We start from the raw sequence: 22,911 nt of genomic DNA, 5'->3' as shown, positions 1-22,911 counted from the left end.
TCTTGCAGGAAATCACGCACAGAACAAGCAGTGTGGGTGGTGGCATTGTCATGTTGTCATCCCGCGCCAGAGTACAGGCCTCCGGTGTAGCGCTCATTCCTTCAACGATAAACGCGAATCATCACCCCTGGTGAGACAAAACCGCAACTCGTCAGTGAAGAGCACTTTTTGCCAGTCCTGTCTGGTCCAGCGACGGTGGGTTTGTGCCCATAGGCGACGTTGCTGCTGGTGATGTCTGGTGAGGGAGGACCTGCCTACAAGCCCTCAGTCCAGGTGCTGACTCATCTTGGCCTCTCTAGCCCTGTAGAGCTGTCCATGGTGCTGATTCACATTGGCCTCTCTATAGCCTTCTGGAGCTGACCAAGATCCTGCACCTTCCTTTGTAGCGCCCTGCTAATAATGTTCTCTCTCAAGCAATCGTTTTGTCATACAGTTAACTTATCTCAACATTCAATGATTGCCTGAACTCTCTTCTCTGTGGATTTTTTAAATATTTTACATTTACGTCGTTTAGCAGACGCTCTTATCCAGAGCGACTTACAAATTGGTGCATTCACCTTATGACATCCAGTGGAACAGTCACTTTACAATAGTGCATCTAAATCTTAAAGGGGGGGGGGGTGAGAAGGATTACTTATCCTATCCTAGGTATTCCTTGAAGAGGTGGGGTTTCAGGTGTCTCCGGAAGGTACCTTTATTTAACCAGGCAAGTCAGTTAAGAACAAATTCTTATTTTCAATGACGGCCTAGGAACAGTGGGGTTAACTGTTCAGGGGCAGAACGCCAGATTTGTACCTCGTCAGCTCGGGGGTTTGAACTTGGAAATGTTTTGCTACAGTATGCACCAGACCAGTAGGCCTCGTTCAGGAAAGTAGAACATTATAGAATGTTCATGTACAGTATCGAGTAAAATAGATTTGAATATCTGTCCTTTATAATTAAGTATAATATTTAATTGAATTTAAAAACAATCTAGACAGTCTAGTGACAATGGATGATTGTCAGGGGGTTTGATACTGATACTGACCAGTTACTCTGTATAAAACGTAATGTTTTAGTGCCACCTGGTGTTGAAATGATGTAACTGATCTCTCCTTGTCCTAGCCTGTTTCAAACTGGCCACCATTGTCCCTGTTCCTAAGAACTCAAAAGGTAACCTGCTTACATTACCAATCTCCCTGTTTACGTTCACATGTGTAACTAATAATGGCTGATGAAAAGCTGGTCAACGTTTCTGGGATGATGGTGTTGATGTGAGCCATGACAACCAGCCTTTCAAAGCATTTCACAGCTACAGATGTGAGTGCTACGGGGGCGATAGTCATTCAGACAGGTTACCTTGGCCTTCTTTACCAACTCTTTCCCTTTAATCATTCATAGCATTTGAAAAAAAAATGATACATAACATTTGACCTTTCTCTCCAAATAAAATTTGTGAAAGGTGTTAATTTGAAACATAAAATACAAAAGGTAAATTAAAAGCAGAGCAGGAGTTAATTGACAGCTAGAAGTAGTTCTGCCTCCTCATCACATTGAGGTAGAAGAGAGGCACAAAAAACATACAAGTAACTTAAACCAGTCTTCAGTATTTTTGCGTAACTGGAGTGGCAAAAACTGAAACAGTACAGAAATGTTAAGAAGTGAAATGGTTGGTGACAAAGGGATTTGTCATCAATACTGTGAGGTCAGCGTGAAAAACAGGAGTTTTGGTGGCTTTATTTTCGTACAACATTGTTAAAACAATATGGCAAACCATGCTGCACAACAGAGGGAAAAAAAGGCACATTTCAAAGACATGGCAGGAAGTACTGTAGGATTACTGATGGCAGGAAGTACTGTAGGATTGCTGATGGCAGGAAGTACTGTAGGATTGCTGATGGCAGGAAGTACTGTAGGATTGCTGATGGCAGGAAGTACTGTAGGATTGCTGATGGCAGGAAGTACTGTAGGATTGCTGATGGCAGGAAGTACTGTAGGATTACTGATGGCAGGAAGTACTGTAGGATTACTGATGGCAGGAAGTACTGTAGGATTGCTGATGGCAGGAAGTACTGTAGGATTGCTGATGGCAGGAAGTACTGTAGGATTGCTGATGGCAGGAAGTACTGTAGGATTGCTTATGGCAGGAAGTACTGTAGGATTGCTTATGGCAGGAAGTACTGTAGGATTGCTTATGGCAGGAAGTACTGTAGGATTGCTGATGGCAGGGTTCCCCAACTGGTGACCTACGGGCCAGATTGATGTTATTTGGCCTGCAAAGCTTACTGAGCAATTGTTCTAAATTGTTGGACATAAAAACAGCAAATCAGCACCAAGTGCTTTTAATTTTGAACATCTTTTCAAAGTAGTCCCACGCATCAGAGAGATATGTGATCGAAATTCAAATGTAAACAAGGTTTGTAATGTTTCAGTCAAATACATCCGTTTGGATTTCTTGCAGTCTATAAATGATTTTTAATTAATAGTCTCCTGCCCCCCCCCTCCTCTTCCACAAAAAAATGTTTTTACATACAAAGAAATCTGCCTGCAGCTGAATCTACATTAGTTGATGATCCCTGGCTTTTGGCATCACTTGAAATGTCAAACCATTTCAAAAACGGAGTGAATATTTATTTTAATTTGCCAAATAACAAGCAGTGAGAGAATAACAGCTTGTTATTCTTGTTGTAACGTTGATATAAGCACCGCTTTTTTTTATATATACACACACACACACAACAAAAACACTAAACCATCCTCAAAGTAACAGCATAAAATGAAAAAAAAAAATGTTTCTAATCAACAAAATAAATTCACACGTCTTGACTCTTTGAATAAACGGAGGGATGCATTTGATCGTTGGATATACTGTTAAACTAAACAATTACCTGCATGAAACAAAACTAGTTCTGACCTAAATGTATGGCGTTCCCCATTCCGTATTTGTACCTATTTAGATAACTTAAAAATGGACCACTTTCAACATTTCGTTATAATAAACGTGGCGCAGTCAATGCATGAAAAGAAAGAAGTTTCCAACTTAATAACCTACTAGAAGAAATTTCTAAGCAGCGTTTTACACCGAATGAGACATGCGACTTTACAAGGCATTTGAAAATGGTATAATGTAGGAACTACTTGGTTGGAGAGAATTTCAGGCCCGGGTACAGATCGGCTGCAAAAAGCACACACACAAAATCTCAAAACGTACCTCAAAACACACAAGTGTTTAACAAGTCAGAAAATACATTAGGGGCAAATCTTCACTTCCACAAAGGCACATAGTCATATGCATCGATGCCAATGGTAGACAAAGTGCAAATATGTGTCAAAGTTAAGATTCGCCCGCAAGATTGGTTAATTTGGTTAATTTGGTTAATTTGGTTAATTTGGTTAATTTGGTTAATTTGGTTAATTTGCGCAGTGCAACTGCTTTGTATGCAGTCTGGAACGTAGCCGTTGACAGCAGGGAACTGCTGCTCAGTTAGGAAGTCATGGGCCTGACACCTAAACCCTCCTCGGCGTCACCAAGGGGGTTGACTGACTTGTGGAAGGGCGTCTCCTTAAAGATGAACCAGCAGTTACCACCCCACAATATCAGGTTGAGGAATCCAAAGACCTGCCATAAGAGGGGGACAAAAAACTTTTTTTAGACAGGACGAAAATAAAAAATAACATGTTTCTTAGTTAAGAACAATCACATTTCTCAATGGCTCCACGTTTCAATTTGTTGAAAATTAATTGAGGGTATATGTAAGATACATGGATTCAATTCTGTAGCCAGGGTTGTAATTGAGGGAAAACGCAAGGGAATTCGGTTCTCAGGCAAAAGCTCAGGTTGACATGTAAAACTTGTTTGAGTCGAGTTCCCAGGGAGATTTCCCCGATTCCAAGCATGTACAGATAATTCAGGAGTGTACCGTATTATTGGCTCCCTGGGTACCAAATAAATTTTTTTTTATTTTTTTTTAATAATTGTGTTATTGCATGACAAGTCCTTTTTCCAACAGTTGTTTGCACTGTATCCTTTAAACATTAGTTGATGACATAACATGTTTGAATCATTTTAACTCTATTAAAATGTTAGATTCATATGATATTTTGAGTGCAAGATCAAGTCTATCAACAAAAACTCCCCCCACACAGACTTTTGTTCATATTCATCTAGGGTGCCAATAATTCAGGAGGGCACTATATGTAGCCACCATTAACAACACTACAGGTAATATAGCCTACCACAGAGGAGTTGAGTCGCCCCATGTGAGGCACTGCTCCTGGTGTGCACTTGTTTCCGACGTCCTTGCAGGTGGAGATGAAGCCTACCAGGTTAGAGGGGCTGGTAGCCCACTTCACGTCAGTCAGGCCTTTACCCCAGGCAGAGGACGACACCAGCCACAGGAAGGTGAAGGCTGCTGTCAACAGCAGGTCCTGTTGGAAGGACACGAGACATTGTAAATACAAGTATATAAAATGCAGGTCCAAGAGGAAAGTTGGAACGACGCCAGGACAGCGGAGTCAATCACCACCTTCCGGAGACACCTGAAACCCCACCTCTTTAAGGAATACCTAGGATAGAATAAAGTAATCCTTCTAACCCCCCCCCCTTAAAAGATTTAGATGCACTATTGTAAAGTGGCTGTTCCACTGGATGTCATAAGGTAAATGCACCAATTTGTAAGTCGCTCTGGATAAGAGCGTCTGCTAAATGACTTAAATGTAAATGGAACAGAAAAATCAGACAAACAGTATGGAAAGAGCCCATACAAACACTATGGAAAGAGCCCATACAAACACTATGGAAAGAGCCCATACAAACACTATGGAAAGAGCCCATACAAACACTATGGAAAGAGCCCATACAAACACTATGGAAAGAGCCCATACAAACAGTATGGAAAGAGCCCATACAAACAGTATGGAAAGAGCCCATACAAACAGTATGGAAAGAGCCCATACAAACACTATGGAAAGAGCCCATACAAACACTATGGAAAGAGCCCATACAAACACTATGGAAAGAGCCCATACAAACAGTATGTAAAGAGCCCATACAAACAGTATGTAAAGAGCCCATACAAACAGTATGGAAAGAGCCCATACAAACAGTATGGAAAGAGCCCATACAAACAGTATGGAAAGAGCCCATACAAACAGTATGGAAAGAGCCCATACAAACAGTATGGAAAGAGCCCATACAAACAGTATGGAAAGAGCCCATACAAACAGTATGGAAAGAGCCCATACAAACAGTATGGAAAGAGCCCATACAAACAGTATGGAAAGAGCCCATACAAACAGTATGGAAAGAGCCCATACAAACAGTATGGAAAGAGCCCATACAAACACTATGGAAAGAGCCCATACAAACACTATGGAAAGAGCCCATACAAACACTATGGAAAGAGCCCATACAAACACTATGGAAAGAGCCCATACAAACACTATGGAAAGAGCCCATACAAACAGTATGGAAAGAGCCCATACAAACACTATGGAAAGAGCCCATACAAACACTATGGAAAGAGCCCATACAAACAGTATGGAAAGAGCCCATACAAACAGTATGGAAAGAGCCCATACAAACAGTATGGAAAGAGCCCATACAAACACTATGGAAAGAGCCCATACAAACACTATGGAAAGAGCCCATACAAACACTATGGAAAGAGCCCATACAAACAGTATGGAAAGAGCCCATACAAACACTATGGAAAGAGCCCATACAAACACTATGGAAAGAGCCCATATAAAGAATCTCACTTGTTGGTAACACCCGCATCCCACCACCAAATCCAAATAATTAGCCAACACGCTTTTTGATTTGAGTTGTTATGCATCCGATTGTTTGAAACTTGAATTAGTGAAGCAGACGGCAGTGTAGCCTAGTGGTTAGAGCGTTGGACTAGTAACCGGAAGGTTGCGAGTTCAAACCCCCTAACTGCACCTGAACAGGCAGTTAACCCACTGTTCCCAGGCCGTCATTGAAAATAAGAATGTTCTTAACTGACTTGCCTAGTTAAATAAAGGTAAAATAAATAAAGAAATAAATAAAGACAAGTATTTGATCTTTGCTTGATTCAGCTTTGATTTTGGACTTTTGGAACTAATATATTGGTTCCATTGTACTGGGAAAACTAAATAACGTGCCCCTCAAATATCTGACAACGTACTTGACCCAGATCCGCTGGTCCACAAGCAACCAAAATATACCAAGAAACTGTCATTGAACATGACTAGTGGCTTCATTATTGATAGAGTTGACTTCATGAGGAACACACCCCTGACCGTTCCAGAGGAACACACCCCTGACCGTTCCAGAGGAACACACCCCTGACCGTTCCAGAGGAACACACCCCTGACCGTTCCAGAGGAACACACCCCTGACCGTTCCAGAGGAACACACCCCTGACCGTTCCAGAGGAACACACCCCTGACCGTTCCAGAGGAACACACCCCTGACCGTTCCAGAGGAACACACCCCCGACTAGAGGTCGACCGATTTATGATTTTTCAACGCTGATACCGATACAGATTATTGGAGGACCCAAAAAAATCCGATACCAATTAAATCGTCTGATTTTTACATTTATTTGTAATGACAAATACAACAATACTGAATGAACACTTATTTTAACTTAATATAATACATCAATAAAATCAATTTAGCCTCAAATAAATAATAAAACATGTTCAATTTGGTTTAAATAATGCAAAAACAAAGTGTTGGAGAAGAAAGTAAAAGTGCAATATGTGCAATGTAAGAAAGCTAACGTTTCAGTTCTTTGCTCAGAACATGAGAACATACGAAAGCTGGTGGTTCCTTTTAACATGAGTCTTCAATATTCCCAGGTAAGAAGTTTTAAGTTATAATTCCTATAATAACTACAGGACTATTTCCCACTATACCATTTGTATTTCATTAACCTTTGACTATTGGATGTTCTTATAGGCACTTTAGTATTGCCAGTGTAACAGTATAGCTTCCGTCCCTCTCCTCGCTCCTACCAGGGCTCGAACCAAGAACACATCGACAACAGCCACCATCGAAGCAGCGTTACCCATGCAGAGCAAGGGGAACAACTACTAGAAGGCTCAGAGCGAATGACGTTTGAAACGCTGTTAGCGCGAGCTAACTAGCTAGCCATTTCACTTCGGTTACACCAGCCTTATCTCGTGAGTTGATAGGCTTGAAGTCATAAACAGCACAACGCTTGACACACAATGAAGAGCTGCTGGCAAAACGCACGACAGTGCTGTTTGGATGAATGTTTACGTGCCTGCTTCTGCCTACCACCCCTCAGTCAGATACTTAGATACTTGTATGCTTAGTCAGATTATATGCAATGCAGGACACGCTAGATAATATCTAGTAATATCATCAACCATGTGTACTTAACTAGTGATTATGATTGATTGTTTTTTATAAGATAAGTTTAATGCTAGCTAGCAACTTACCTTGACTTCTTACTGCATTCGCGTAACAGGCAGTCTCCTTGTGAGGCAGGTGGTTAAATCGTTGGACTAGTTACCCGTATGGTTGCAAGATTGGATCCCCCGAGCTGACAAGGTAAAAAATCTGTCGTTCTGCCCCTGAACAAGGCAGTTAACCCACCGTTCCTAGGCAGTCATTTAAAATAATTATGTGTTCTTAACTGACTTGCCTAGTTAAATAAAGTTGTAAAAAAAATCTATATATTATTATGATTTATTTTATAAATCGACATCCAAAAATACAGATTTCCAATTGTTATGAAAACTTGAAATAAGCCCTAATTTAATCACCCATTCCGATTAATCGGTCGACCTCTACCCCTGACCCTACCCAGTTCTGGTTCTTCATTTACAGACCACCCGTTAAGTGCCCTTCCTCCCGTTAAGTGCCCTTCCTCCCGTTAAGTGCCCTTCCTCCCGTTAAGTGCCCTTCCTCCCGTTAAGTGCCCTTCCTCCCGTTAAGTGCCCTTCCTCCCGTTAAGTGCCCTTCCTCCCTTGCCCTCTCCCGTTAAGTGCCCTTCCTCCCGTTAAGTGCCCTTCCTCCCGTTAAGTGCCCTTCCTCCCGTTAAGTGCCCTTCCTCCCGTTAAGTGCCCTTCCTCCCGTTAAGTGCCCTTCCTCCCGTTAAGTGCCCTTCCTCCCGTTAAGTGCCCTTCCTCCCGTTAAGTGCCCTTCCTCCCGTTAAGTGCCCTTCCTCCCGTTAAGTGCCCTTCCTCCCGTTAAGTGCCCTTCCTCCCGTTAAGTGCCCTTCCTCCCGTTAAGTGCCCTTCCTCCCGTTAAGTGCCCTTCCTCCCGTTAAGTGCCAAGTGCCCTTCCGCTCGTTAAGTGCCCTTCACACACAGACGTCAAGTGTCTATAGCTATTTCGTGCCACTGCTCAAGCTCTTTAGCCTTGTTGGGTTCTGAGAATATTAAATAAACTTATTCATGTTACTGAGGGAGAGAGGGTAATGTATAAAGTTTACATTATGTCAGGATATGTTATTGTTAGCCATCAGGGATACTCTGGGAGGAGAAAGAGACACAGTCTGGTACCAATCACCATGACAGCCTTGAGTTGGGGAGGAGTGAGCACTTTAGGTAGAGGTCTGGTTAGATGAAGTGAGGAAGAACAGATATCACTAAGGTTCTGTCTAGCAACAGAGATGCATTGGCTGTTCAGATGTGTAGAAGGAGACTCAGCCTAGGAGAAAGGGTTAAATATCAGTGTTTGTGTGAACATGTCTTTGTCTAATGCAGCTATATTGACACTCTGGGAAGAATAAACTTGCTTTGAGCTTTCATAGTGTCGGTCGAGTTTTTACTCAGAATTAAAACCCAACAGCTATTCCAAGTCATTCTATAGACTGGGATTTTGCTCAACGCCTAACATCAACACCTTCCGTCGAACACTACAAAGAGAATGAACAGAACAATTCCCAGTTAACTCACCACAATGGTGCCACGGCTGGTCTGCCTGTAGACGTGCTGGTAGCCCAGGTAGATCACCAGGCTGGCGGTGCTGTAGAGGAAGGCAAACACCCCGATACAGACGTAGAACTCGGCTGAGGAGGAGTGGTCGCCGGTCAGATAGAGCTGGATAGTGCTGGAGTCGTTGTTACAGGAGGGGACGATGTATGGATGGGCCATTAGCCTGTGAGAACAGAGAGAGTGGTGTTCCGTAAGGGGGAAAAGTGAAACAGGGATGTACTACCAGAAACTGTCCAATAAGAACACATGATCTTTTGAGTGTAGTCACATGTAGTATAGGGTCATGTTCGGTAGGTTTACGTACGTTTAGGAAATGTTTAATATCGGAGGAAAAACAGCCAGATACTCGGCTGAGCTTGTCCAGTAAAAAAATATATAGATTTTCATGTTTTGTTGCAAAAAAATTTGATTCAGTGTGCCCCGATGAACACGACCAAATTATAGCAAGCCACTTTTTTTATTTTACCTTTATTTAACTAGGCAAGTCAGTTAAGAACTAATTCTTATTTTCAATGAACTGCCTGTTCAGGAGCAGAACGACAGCTCGGAGGTTTGAACTTGCAACCTTCCTGTTACTAGTCTAAAGCTCTAACCACTAGGCCGCCCCCACACTCTAACCACTAGGCCGCCCCCACACTCTAACCACTAGGCCGCCCCCACACTCTAACCACTAGGCCGCCCCCACACTCTAACCACTAGGCCGCCCCCACACTCTAACCACTAGGCCGCCCCCACACTCTAACCACTAGGCCGCCCCAACACTCTAACCACTAGGCCGCCCCAACACTCTAACCACTAGGCCTCCCTGCCGCCTCTACACTCTAACCACTAGGCCGCCCTGCCGCCTCTACACTCTAACCACTAGGCCGCCCTGCCGCCTCTACACTCTAACCACTAGGCCGCCCTGCCGCCTCTACACTCTAACCACTAGGCCGCCCTGCCGCCTCTACACTCTAACCACTAGGCCGCCCTGCCGCCTCTACACTCTAACCACTAGGCCGCCCTGCCGCCTCTACACTCTAACCACTAGGCCTCCCTGCCACCTCTACACTCTAACCACTAGGCTCCCTGCCGCCTCTACACTCTAACCACTAGGCCACCCCGCCGCCTCTACACTAACCACTAGGCCACCCCGCCGCCTCTTTGAACAGAAACATCACACCTCCATACAATGCATCCGTTTACTCCTGTTCTGCTTACCTGAACGGGTAGTTAAAGACAGCAGTGATTTCTTGGCTGGTGCTGCTACCCTGGCACTGCACATTGATGCTCGTAGCGCCGGCATAACCTGACGCCGTAGCGAAGGCAAATATGGAGAAGATCTGCAGACAGACAAAGCCAAATAAGGACATGACACAATGAAATTAAAGAAACAGTTGACAGCTTATACACACACACACACACACACACACACACCTTTCTGAAATGACATTCAGTCCAAACAGTGTAGATTAGAACATGTGACCATGCTGCCCTACCAAACAAACAAACAAGGCAGTAACTGCTCATTTGGTCAAAAATGTGTTAATGTCATTTTTTTTGCTACATTAAGATCATCATGTGGACAAGTACATTACATTTACATTTAAGTCATTTAGCAGACGCTCTTATCCGGAGCGACTTACAAATTGGTGCATTCACCTTATGACATCCAGTGGAACAGCCACTTTACAATAGTGCATCTAAATATTTTAAGGGGGGGAGGGGGGGGTGAGAAGGATTACTTTATCCTATCCTAGGTATTCCTTAAAGAGGTGGGGTTTCAGGTGTCTCCGGAAGGTGGTGATTGACTCCGCTGTCCTGGCGTCGTGAGGGAGTTTGTTCCACCATTGGGGAGCCAGAGCAGCGAACAGTATCCTGCCTCCATTTGTATTGTGTTTTGGATTAAAATGGAGGTCATGTTTACAGTAACTGTATAAAGTTACTGTGGTATCAAGGTAAATAAAAGCCACCCCCCCCCCCTCAGTTCCACGCTATGAGCAGTTTGTGTATTTTTGTTTGGTAGGGCACCCTGTGCTATAACTAAGGGCAGTTTGTATATTTTTGCTTGGTAGAGCAGTAGGGTATCCTGTGCTATAACTAAGGGCAGTTTGTATATTTTTGGCTTGGTAGGGCAGTAGGGCACCCTGTGCTATAACTAAGGGCAGTTTGTATATTTTTGCTTGGTAGAGCAGTAGGGTATCCTGTGCTATAACTAAGGGCAGTTTGTATATTTTTGGCTTGGTAGGGCAGTAGGGCACCCTGTGCTATAACTAAGGGCAGTTTGTATATTTTTGCTTGGTAGAGCAGTAGGGTATCCTGTGCTATAACTAAGGGCAGTTTGTATATTTTTGGCTTGGTAGGGCAGTAGGGCACCCTGTGCTATAACTAAGGGCAGTTTGTATATTTTTGGCTTGGTTGGGCAGTAGGGTAGCCTGTGCTATAACTAAGGGCAGTTTGTATATTTTTGGCTTGGTTGGGCAGTAGGGTATCCTGTGCTATAACTAACGGCAGTTTGTATATTTTTGGCTTGGTTGGGCAGTAGGGCACCCTGTGCTATAACTAAGGGCAGTTTGTATATTTTTGGCTTGCTAGGGCAGTAGGGCACCCTGTGCTATAACTAAGGGCAGTTTGTATATTTTTGGCTTGGTAGGGCAGTAGGGTACCCTGTGCTATAACTAAGGGCAGTTTGTATATTTTTGGCTTGGTTGGGCAGTAGGGTACCCTGTGCTATAACTAAGGGCAGTTTGTATATTTTTGGCTTGGTTGGGCAGTAGGGCACCCTGTGCTATAACTAAGGGCAGTTTGTATATTTTTGGCTTGGTTGGGCAGTAGGGTACCCTGTGCTATAACTAAGGGCAGTTTGTATATTTTTGCTTGGTAGAGCAGTAGGGTATCCTGTGCTATAACTAAGGGCAGTTTGCTTTACAGGTTCACTGATGTAACAGATGTGAAACGGCTAGCTTAGTTAGCGGTGTGCGCTAAATAGCGTTTCAATCGGTGACGTCACTTGCTCTGAGACCTTGAAGTAGTAGTTCTCCCTTGCTCTTGCTTTTGTGGAGCGACGGGTAACGATGCTTCGTGGGTGACTGTTGTTGATGTGTGCAGAGCATCCCTGGTTCGCACCCGGGTATGGGCGAGGGGACGGTCTAAAGTTATACTGTTACACTGACATGGTACAAATCTGTCGTTCTGCCCCCAGTCCGTCGCAACGGTGGTGAACAATAATTGACTGATAATATAATATATGCCATTTAGCAGACGCTTTTATCCAAAGCGACTTACAGTCATGTGTACAATATCATTCTATCATGATGTTCTTACGCTGTAGAGAACAGTCATTTTTATTAACCTCAATAAAAACAACCCTTTAATAGATGCGGTACAGGACGCATGTCTAAAAAAAACACTTTTCTCAAGAGACGCCACCTCTCAGATGGCCGTGTAGCGCCTTGTTGTATTCATACACTACAGAGGCCATAGTATAGGGTGGTGAATAATGCTAATGTACTGATAGAATATCACATTTCAGCTAGATCTAAAAGGAGACTGGAGTCTGTCTTCTATGTCTTGGTACCACACTAGTCACAGAGAGTCCACACTCTTTGCAGAAATATATATTTGTTGCATCTTGTAAATGATCAGATTTCTCAAATGTTTCATATTTAGTTTGCAACAATTAAGTTGTTACAGTATAGTTAGTAGTCTAGGTCGGGACTTCCAAATTGTTACACGATGAATAGCTGAACTGCAGTATGCCGCAACACCACCGGCCTGCAGTATGCCGCAACACCACCGGCCTGCAGTATGCCGCAACACCACCGGCCTGCAGTATGCCGCAACACCACCGGCCTGCAGTATGCCGCAACACCACCGGCCTGCAGTATGCCGCAACACCACCGGCCTGCAGTATGCCGCAACACCACCGGCCTGCAGTACGTCGCAACACCAGCTAGTTTCAAACAATTTGAAACCCAATCTGCTGCTATGCAGGGCGGCTGGTGACACTTTGTTTTAATTTTTAAAAAGGTACCGTCTGCATTAGTCTGCTTAGTCAGGCTGTAATACACACATCCTAAATCAAATGGACTTGCAAAGTCATGCAAATGTTCCTTACAAACTAGAATGATGAATTTAATTACATTTGAACTTACTCTACCAATTATCTATGCATTTTAATATTTCATTCGAGACAAAATATCCACAGGAAAGTATTGTTTGCACAACTTTTTCGAGTGCCGGCATTGAAGTTGACATTTCTCTAACCTTGACCGTGTAAATACCTGCTGATTTTAAGTTAGTGCATCGCGTGCACACGTTTGCTCGTGACTGAAGGTAAGTGCACTAGACGTAACTACATGCACACAATGCATACATACTAACCATACCTTAGTGATACAAACTGAAGTCAGCAGGTGTTTACTTGGTTTGAAATATGTTCCAAGTGAAAGACATTGCAACTTCCTTACCAGCACTCTAAAAAACAAGTTGGGTAAACATAATGCTTTCCTTTGGATATTTGGTCTCAAATTTCAGCAATCTGGACAAAACGCAACAAAAAAAACAGTAGAGTAATTTCAAATGTAACTGTATTCGACCAACTGACGTGTAAATAACATTTACACGATTTTACAGTCTTATTTTCACGCTGCATTTACCAATTAATTGTGTATTACAGTCTGATTAAATCAGACTACCACTATATATTTATAGTGATATTTATATGCAGGTGGCATAAGAGCCAGAAACTGGGACTGAACATTAACACGCGGAACCTTATCTTTCATATCAACAAGGAATTATATAAAAACACTTAACGTTCAATTGATACACACCTTTATTTATTTAACTAGGCAAGTCAGTTTAAGAACTCGTTCTTATTTACAAAGACGACCTACCCATCATTGGTCCTTATAAGGAGTAATCGTCTAGTTAAGGTACATTTGGGCTACATAGCATAATAAGTATCTAGAAAAATCAAACTTACCCATTCGAGCACTCTAATAAATGCCAAGGGCTCTTTCAGGGGACCCAAATCCAGAGTAAATCCTGAAGTCTGAATGTTCTTTTGAGATTCAAGAAACAAAAAAAGATAAACAGTTTATTAGCTGACAAAGTGGAGTTGTCATTCGAGGATAGGCATGCAACCAAACACACAAATAGAAATACCACGCAATTCTTTTGCGCAATAGAAGAAAATGTAATTTAGCAAACATAATCACTTTTTTCTAACGCTGTTTTTACCTGGGATATCCCGTCCATTGTCCCACTGTCGCAAGTCAATTTTCTTGGACAGTATGCAGTACTTTCTCTTTAGACGATTGTTGGTAGGGGGAGAAATTGGATGACTTGCTTGGTAATTTCAGAAATTTATGTCAAACTTTTTTTTTCTCCTCCAAGTGAAGAGCGCTGCACACGTGTTCACCGACGTTCTTAAAGTGACACGTCCACCTAATTGTATTCGTTTGTATTAACAAGAATACATCCATACAAAAGGTACATGGGGGATATACAGAACCAGTCAAAAGTTTGGACACACCTACTCCTTCCAGGGTTTTTCTTTATTTGTACTATTTTCTACATTGTATAATAATAGTGAAGACATCAAAACTATGAAAAAGCATATGGAATCATGTAGTAACCAAAAAAGTGTTAAACAAATATTTGAGATTCTTTAAATTAGCCACTTTGTCACCAGCCACCCTGCATAGCAGCAGAATGGGTTTCAAATAGATTGAAACTAGAAGGGCAACAACTCATCTGAACGCTCCAAGGTTTAAAGTGGAAGCCTGTGGAGGCCAGGTCATCTGATGCAGCACTCCATCACTCTCCTTCTTGGTCAAATAGCCCTTACACAGCCTGGAGGTGTGTTGGGTCATTGTCCTGTTGAAAACAAAATGATAGTCCCACTAAGTGCAAACCAGATGGGATGGCATATCCCTGCAGAATGCTGTGGTAGCCATGCTGGTTATGTGTGCCTTGAATTCTAACTAAATCACTGACAGTGCCACCAGCAAAGCACCCCCACACCTCCTCCTCCATGCTTCACGGTGGGAACCACACATGCGGAGATCATCCGTTCACCTACTCTGCGTCTCATAAAGACATGGCGGTTGGAAACAAAAAACCTCAAATTTGGAATCATCAGACCAAAGGACAGATTTCCCCCTCTGAAGAGTATGAATTAGGCTGTTTGAGAAAGTATGAATCCATAGCAACTTGCATACACATCGTTTGTACAATAGACCAACATAGCTACTGTAGTAGGTCAAAGCTGTGTGCTGGAAAACCTTGGTGGAGCATTTTAGCGCTCCTGTGAAATTCCTTTACTTTTTGGCTTCAGGCCAATGCCTACTTTTCACTTAAAACACAGTATTATGTTTTAAATTTACATGTTTTTTACACTGGATGGTGATTATAAAAAGTTTTGTGTATTTCAAAAATTACATTTGCGCTTCAAATTTGGTTAAAAAAAAATAAAAAATGGTTTTGTCTCACATAATTTATTGTCCAGGGCCCAGTTTCCCAAAAGCGTCTTAAGGCTAAGTTCATCTTTAGAACCTTCATGGGTGCATCATTAAATCTCCGAGCTGTTTCCCAAAACGACCATTAATAAAGTTGCACTTGAAAACCCTCGTTATCTGCCGACTGCCTCAGACCACTTGGCTGTTCTATTCAATCATCCCACTATGAGCAGCTGGGGACAACTGTTATGAACAGCTGTGACGTGAACAGACATTAAATTGCATGGCATCTATTCAACTCTTAATAATAATTTAAATTCAGCCAATCTAGGAGATAAACACATTCAATTTGACTAGAATTTAGGATTTTGCATGGGATTTAAATATCTGATATGACTGAATTTAAATTGGAAATGCCCCCGATCACAATGGTGATAGGTGTGCTGTGTTACCACACTAAATAATGTCAAGGGGACAGGCAGCTCTTCATCACAAGGGGGCGCTATTTCTACATACAGCAAGGCAAATGTATTTGATGAAATTGTCCTGTCTCATTCATATCAGAAGATTAGACTGTTTTATAACTAACCTCTAACAGTTCTGTCCCATATCTACTCTTTCGAGTTATTGACAGTTAGTCAGTTATGAAGTAGGTAGGCTAATCGGTTTACTCATGACATATTAAAGACAGATGCATGACAATAAAACGTTATTCACAATAGTGATCACTATTTCCTCTGTTGAACAAGTCGACAAACTTCAGTGACGAACCTTCCTTCCTCTAATATCTATGACTCAATTCACTGGTTTCTCCCTGAACACAAAAGCATAGCCCACCTTGTGGCCAGACCAGGAATTATTGTTAGAAAGTGCACAGTCACAGTCTTCATATCGTGGAGCACATCTCCAAGAAGGAATAAGAGTTTCTTTGTTCTCCACCTTCTGACAGTTGACTGGGCGGCCATTCTGGGGCCGTGGGGGAGGAGTTGCCTGTGTATTGTACAGTTCTGGGGATACGCCCAAATGGCACCCTTTTCTCTACGTAGTGCACCACCTTTGACCAAAAGTAGTGCACTTTGTAGTTAATAGGGTTCCATTTGGGACATAGGTTCCATCTCACAGGAATGCTGCTCTGTAGATCATTGTGCTGCTGTGAGCTTCGGTCAAATAGCCTCGCCAGACCGGTTGCTTTGCTTTTTGTTAATAGTGAATCTGGGAGCGAGAGAGAGAGAGAGAGAGAGAGAGAGAGAGAGAGAGAGAGAGAGAGAGAGAGAGAGAGAGAGAGAGAGAGAGAGAGAGAGAGAGAGAGAGAGATAACTCACCACAATGTATTCACGTGGCCAATGTTTTGACAGTAGGTCACACAGAGACACTGTGTGACCTTACTTCAATAGACTATTAGGGTCAAGTTTTGGCTCTGGTTCACCAACTTCAACAGTTTCAGTATATCTGGCTCACGTTGTTTGATTACCGTGTGTCTGTCCTCCTGTCTCTAGTTCTGAAACTATTGTCACCGGCAGATGTTAAATATTGGGCTTCGATATGGTATCGAGAGTCCCAACACAATTTGGGGAAAATTACACTCGATCTACGGGTGGGGATTGTGTGGATCCTGTCTGACTGGATGTTGCAATGTTTTTGGACAACAGATCACACAGGCTGTAGCAGGGTTATCATCACTGTCATCTAAATTCTCAAGAGACTGTGGTTAGGATCAGGTTTACAGAACGGGTCAGAAAATTAGTCAGGTAGCCAAACAGGTTTGTCTGACCCATGTTGTTTATCTTGACCATTTGGAGTTCTGGAACTGTTATGTTTATGTTTTCACTATACACACGTTTGCGCGGGCGTGACGACATGGGATCAAAATGAACAGTTTAAACCAACATGTAACATCTGCCTGAAACTATTGTTGGGGATTGGATGGATGTTAACTCCTCTAACATCAGCTGGCTAGAGTTTTCATCATCCTGGTTGTTATGTCTTGTGGGTTTCATAACCACGTCTTTATACAAATTAAATAATGATGAGACGGGAGACAGGAATTCAGTTAAACTATTTATATGAACACGCTCATCTCAACACACACAACTCCCATGATGCTCTGCGGCTCATATACACAACACTGGCAGTGTGAATGTACCTCTCCTCCTTTCCATCCTCCCGTCCTCTTAGTGACTTGTTGTGGAACTATTCCAGGAGTGGAATGTGACTCAGCATTCTGAAACTCTGGACGACTCTAGAATGTCTTCCATCGGGCTCGACGTTCCGCTGCCTGACTCAGCATTCTAAAACTCTGGACGACTCTAGAATGTCTTCCATCGGGCTCGACGTTCCGCTGCCTGACTCAGCATTCTAAAACTCTGGACGACTCTAGAATGTCTTCCATCGGGCTCGACGTTCCGCTGCCTGACTCAGCAATCTAAAACTCTGGACGACTCTAGAATGTCTTCCATCGGGCTCGACGTTCCGCTGCCTGACTCAGCAATCTAAAACTCTGGACGACTCTAGAATGTCTTCCATCGGGCTCGACGTTCCGCTGCCTGACTCAGCATTCTAACACTCTGGCCGACTCTAGAATGCCTTTCATCGGGCTCGACGTTCCGCTGCCTCACTCAGCATTCTAACACTCTGGCCGACTCTAGAATGTCTTCCATCGGGCTCGACGTTCCGCTGCCTGACTCAGCATTCTAAAACTCTGGCCGACTCTAGAATGTCTTCCATCGGGCTCGACGTTCCGCTGCCTGACTCAGCATTCTGAAACTCTGGATGGCTCTAGAATGTCTTCCATCGGGCTCGACGTTCCGCTGCCTGACTCAGCATTCTAACACTCTGGCCGACTCTAGAATGTCTTCCATCGGGCTCGACGTTCCGCTGCCTGACTCAGCATTCTAACACTCTGGCCGACTCTAGAATGTCTTCCATCGGGCTCGACGTTCCGCTGCCTGACTCAGCAAATCAAATCAAATCAAATTTTATTTGTCACATACACATGGTTAGCAGATGTTAATGCGAGTGTAGCGAAATGCTTGTGCTTCTAGTTCCGACAATGCAGTGATAACCAACAAGTAATCTAACTAACAATTCCAAAACTACTGTCTTATACACAGTGTAAGGGGATAAGGAACATGTACATAAGGATATATGAATGAGTGATGGTACAGAGCAGCATACAGTAGATGGTATCGAGTACAGTATATACATATGAGATGAGTATGTAGACAAAGTAAACAAAGTGGCATAGTTAAAGTGGCTAGTGATACATGTGTTACATAAGGATGCAGTCGATGTTGTAGAGTACAGTATATACATATGTATATGAGATGAATAATGTAGGGTAAGTAACATTATATAAGGTAGCATTGTTTAAAGTGGCTAGTGATATATTTACATCATTTCCCATCAATTCCCATTATTAAAATGGCTGGAGTTGGGTCAGTGTCAATGACAGTGTGTTGGCAGCAGCCACTCAATGTTAGTGGTGGCTATTTAACAGTCTGATGGCCTTGAGATAGAAGCTGTTTTTCAGTCTCTCGGTCCCAGCTTTGATGCACCTGTACTGACCTCGCCTTCTGGATGATAGCGGGGTGAACAGGCAGTGGTTCGGGTGGTTGATGTCCTTGATGATCTTTATGGCCTTCCTGTAACAACGGGTGGTGTAGGTGTCCTGGAGGGCAGGTAGTTTGCCCCCGGTGATGCGTTGTGCAGTCCTCACTACCCTCTGGAGAGCCTTACGGTTGAGGGCGGAGCAGTTGCCGTACCAGGCGGTGATACAGCCCGCCAGGATGCTCTCGATTGTGCATCTGTAGAAGTTTGTGAGTGCTTTTGGTGACAAGCCGAATTTCTTCAGCCTCCTGAGGTTGAATAGGCGCTGCTGCGCCTTCTTCACGACGCTGTCAGTGTGAGTGGACCAATTCAGTTTGTCTGTGATGTGTATGCCGAGGAACTTAAAACTAGCTACCCTCTCCACTACTGTTCCATCGATGTGGATAGGGGGTGTTCCCTCTGCTGTTTCCTGAAGTCCACAATCATCTCCTTAGTTTTGTTGACGTTGAGTGTGAGGTTATTTTCCTGACACCACACTCCAAGGGCCCTCACCTCCTCCCTGTAGGCCGTCTCGTCGTTGTTGGTAATCAAGCCTACCACTGTTGTGTCGTCCGCAAACTTGATGATTGAGTTGGAGGCGTGCGTGGCCACGCAGTCGTGGGTGAACAGGGAGTACAGGAGAGGGCTCAGAACGCACCCTTGTGGGGCCCCGTGTTGAGGATCAGCGGGGAGGAGATGTTGTTGCCTACCCTCACCACCTGGGGGCGGCCCGTCAGGAAGTCCAGTACCCAGTTGCACAGGGCGGGGTCGAGACCCAGGGTCTCGAGCTTGATGACGAGCTTGGAGGGTACTATGGTGTTGAATGCCGAGCTGTAGTCGATGAACAGCATTCTCACATAGGTATTCCTCTTGTCCAGGTGGGTTAGGGCAGTGTGCAGTGTGGTTGAGATTGCATCGTCTGTGGACCTATTTGGGCGGTAAGCAAATTGGAGTGGGTCTAGGGTGTCAGGTAGGGTGGAGGTGATATGGTCCTTGACTAGTCTCTCAAAGCACTTCATGATGACGGAAGTGAGTGCTACGGGGCGGTAGTCGTTTAGCTCAGTTACCTTAGCTTTCTTGGGAACAGGAACAATGGTGGCCCTCTTGAAGCATGTGGGAACAGCAGACTGGTATAGGGATTGATTGAATATGTCCGTAAACACACCGGCCAGCTGGTCTGCGCATGCTCGGAGGGCGCGGCTGGGGATGCCGTCTGGGCCTGCAGCCTTGCGAGGGTTAACACGTTTAAATGTCTTAATCACCTCGGCTGCAGTGAAGGAGAGACTGCATGTTTCCGTTGCAGGCCGTGTCAGTGGCACTGTATTGTCCTCAAAGCGGGCAAAAAGTTATTTAGTCTGCCTGGGAGCAAGACATCCTGGTCCGTGACTGGGCTGGATTTCATCTTGTAGTCCGTGATTGACTGTAGACCCTGCCACATGCCTCTTGTGTCTGAGCCATTGAATTGAGATTCCACTTTGTCTCTGTACTGACGCTTAGCTTGTTTGATAGCCTTACGGAGGGAATAGCTGCACTGTTTGTATTCAGTCATGTTGCCAGACACCTTGCCCTGATTAAAAGCAGTGGTTCGCGCTTTCAGTTTCACGCGAATGCTGCCATCAATCCACGGTTTCTGGTTAGGGAATATTTTTATCGTTGCTATGGGAACGACATCTTCGACGCACGTTCTAATGAACTCGCACACCGAATCAGCGTATTCGTCAATATTCCCATCTGACGCAATACGAAACATGTCCCAGTCCACGTGATGGAAGCAGTCTTGGAGTGTAGAGTCAGCTTGGTCTGACCAGCGTTGGACAGACCTCAGCGTGGGAGCCTCTTGTTTTAATTTCTGCCTGTAGGCAGGGATCAGCAAAATGGAGTCGTGGTCAGCTTTTCCGAAAGGGGGCGGGGCAGGGCCTTATATGCGTCGCGGAAGTTAGAGTAACAGTGATCCAAGGTTTTACCACCCCTGGTTGCGCAATCGATATGCTGATAAAATTTAGGGAGTCTTGTTTTCAGATTGGCTTTGTTAAAATCCCCAGCTACAATGAATGCAGCCTCCGGATAAATGTTTTCCAGTTTGCAAAGAGTTAAATAAAGTTCGTTCAGAGCCATCGATGTGTCTGCTTGGGGGGGATATATACGGCTGTGATTATAATCGAAGAGAATTCTCTTGGAAGATAATGCGGTCTACATTTGATTGTGAGGAATTCTAAATCAGGTGAACAGAAGGATTTGAGTTCCTGTATGTTTCCTTCATCACACCATGTCCCGTTAGTCATGAGGCATACGCCCCCTCCACTCTTCTTACCAGAGAGATGTTTGTTTCTGTCGGCGCGATGCGTGGAGAAACCCGTTGGCTGTACCGCCCTGGATAGCGTTTTCCTAGTGAGCCATGTCTCCGTAAAGCAGAGAACGTTGCAGTCTCTGATATCCCTCTGGAATGCCACCCTTGCTCGGATTTCATCAACCTTGTTGTCGAGAGACTGGACATTGGCAAGAAGAATACTGGGAAGTGGTGCGCGATGTGCCCTTTTTCGGAGTCTGACCAGAACACCGCCGCGTTTCCCTCTTTTCGGAGTCGTTTCCTTGGGTCGCTGCATGCGATCCATTCCGTTGTCCTGTTTGTAAGGCAGAACACAGGATCCGCGTCGCGGAAAACATATTCTTGGTCGTACTGATGGTGAGTTGACGCTGATCTTATATTCAGTAGTTCTTCTCGACTGTATGTAATGAAACCTAAGATGACCTGGGGTACTAATGTAAGAAATAACACGTAAAAAAACAAAAAACTGCATAGTTTCCTAGGAACGCGAAGCGAGGCGGCCATCTCAGTCGGCGCCGGAAGTAAAAAGCATTCTAACACTCTGGCCGACTCTAGAATGTCTTCCATCGGGCTCGACGTTCCGCTGCCTGACTCAGCATTCTAACACTCTGGCTGACTCTAGAATGTCTTCCATCGGGCTCGACGTTCCGCTGCCTGACTCAGCATTCTGAAACTCTGGACGGCTCTAGAATGTCTTCCATCGGGCTCGACGTTCCGCTGCCTGGGAAGAGGGATAGGTGTCGGTGAAGATCCCGTGGTTGTGGTGGTCACTGCATTTTAAAGCCAGCTGGCTGGCGAGAGACTCCAGTCCTTTCTTTCTCTCCAACACCACATGATGTCCAGTCATGGGTTCACCCTGTCACAAGGGGTGTCTCATCACATGGCACATTTTAAAATCTGTTTCTGACCCACTCCATCTCGTAAAATGAATTAAATCTAATTTAAGGTTGCGTACGGTGAACAAATGACGCTCTTATGTGAGTTATTTCAGGAACAAACAGGAGAGCATAGTAGGGTCAAATAGGCAAGGTTTAACTTTTGATCTGAATGACCCACCCTTGCCAGCACCTCTATCAATTTAGCCTATGGAATGATGTATGGACAGGCAGCCCATTAGACAGGCGAGTGGCCAGACAGACAGACAGGCAGACAGACAGACAGACAGACAGACAGACAGACAGACAGACAGACAGACAGACAGACAGACAGACAGACGAGTGGCCAGACAGACAGACAGACAGACAAGGCAGGCGAGTGGCCAGACAGACAGACAGACAGACAGACAGACAGACAGACAGACAGACAGACAGACAGACAGACAGACAGACAGACAGACAGACAGACAGACGAGTGGCCAGACAGACAGACAGACAGACAGACAGACAGACAGACAGACAGACAGACAGACAGACAGACAGACAGACAGACAGACAAGGCAGGCGAGTGGCCAGACAGACAGACAGACAGACAGACAGACAGACAGACAGACAGACAGACAGACAGACAGACAGACAGACAGACAGACAGACAGACGAGTGGCCAGACAGACAGACAGACAGACAGACAGACAGACAGACAGACAGACAGACAGACAGACAGACAGACAGACAGACAGACAGA

The 22,911-nt window shown here is 44.3% G+C and overlaps 1 protein-coding gene across 2 annotated transcripts; it reads right to left on the bottom strand.

Annotated features, from left to right (window-relative positions):
- Positions 1 to 1,700: 1,700 nt before the first annotated feature.
- On the bottom strand, positions 1,701 to 14,315 carry LOC124032373 (synaptophysin-like protein 2). 2 transcript variants are annotated; one of them, XR_006838263.1, is made up of 7 exons: positions 14,161 to 14,315; positions 13,904 to 13,981; positions 10,138 to 10,259; positions 8,899 to 9,100; positions 4,216 to 4,407; positions 3,396 to 3,598; positions 1,701 to 3,350 (listed from the first exon to the last, which is right to left on the bottom strand). XR_006838263.1 is itself a non-coding variant. In XM_046344733.1 (6 exons), exons 1-6 carry the CDS (start codon positions 14,176 to 14,178, stop codon positions 3,464 to 3,466), a joined length of 747 nt encoding a protein of 248 aa, XP_046200689.1. In that variant the 5' UTR covers positions 14,179 to 14,315; the 3' UTR covers positions 1,701 to 3,463. The 2 variants fall into 2 exon arrangements, 1 of the variants encoding a protein (XP_046200689.1); XM_046344733.1 differs by having other exon boundaries at positions 1,701 to 3,598.
- Between the last annotated feature and the right edge of the window lie 8,596 nt (positions 14,316 to 22,911).

The sequence above is a fragment of the Oncorhynchus gorbuscha genome, linkage group LG03 (assembly GCF_021184085.1).
Source record: "Oncorhynchus gorbuscha isolate QuinsamMale2020 ecotype Even-year linkage group LG03, OgorEven_v1.0, whole genome shotgun sequence".
Taxonomy (NCBI): Eukaryota; Metazoa; Chordata; class Actinopteri; order Salmoniformes; family Salmonidae; genus Oncorhynchus; species Oncorhynchus gorbuscha.
Note: the sequence above shows the minus strand (reverse complement) of the source record. Positions and strands in the feature narration are given on the sequence as shown.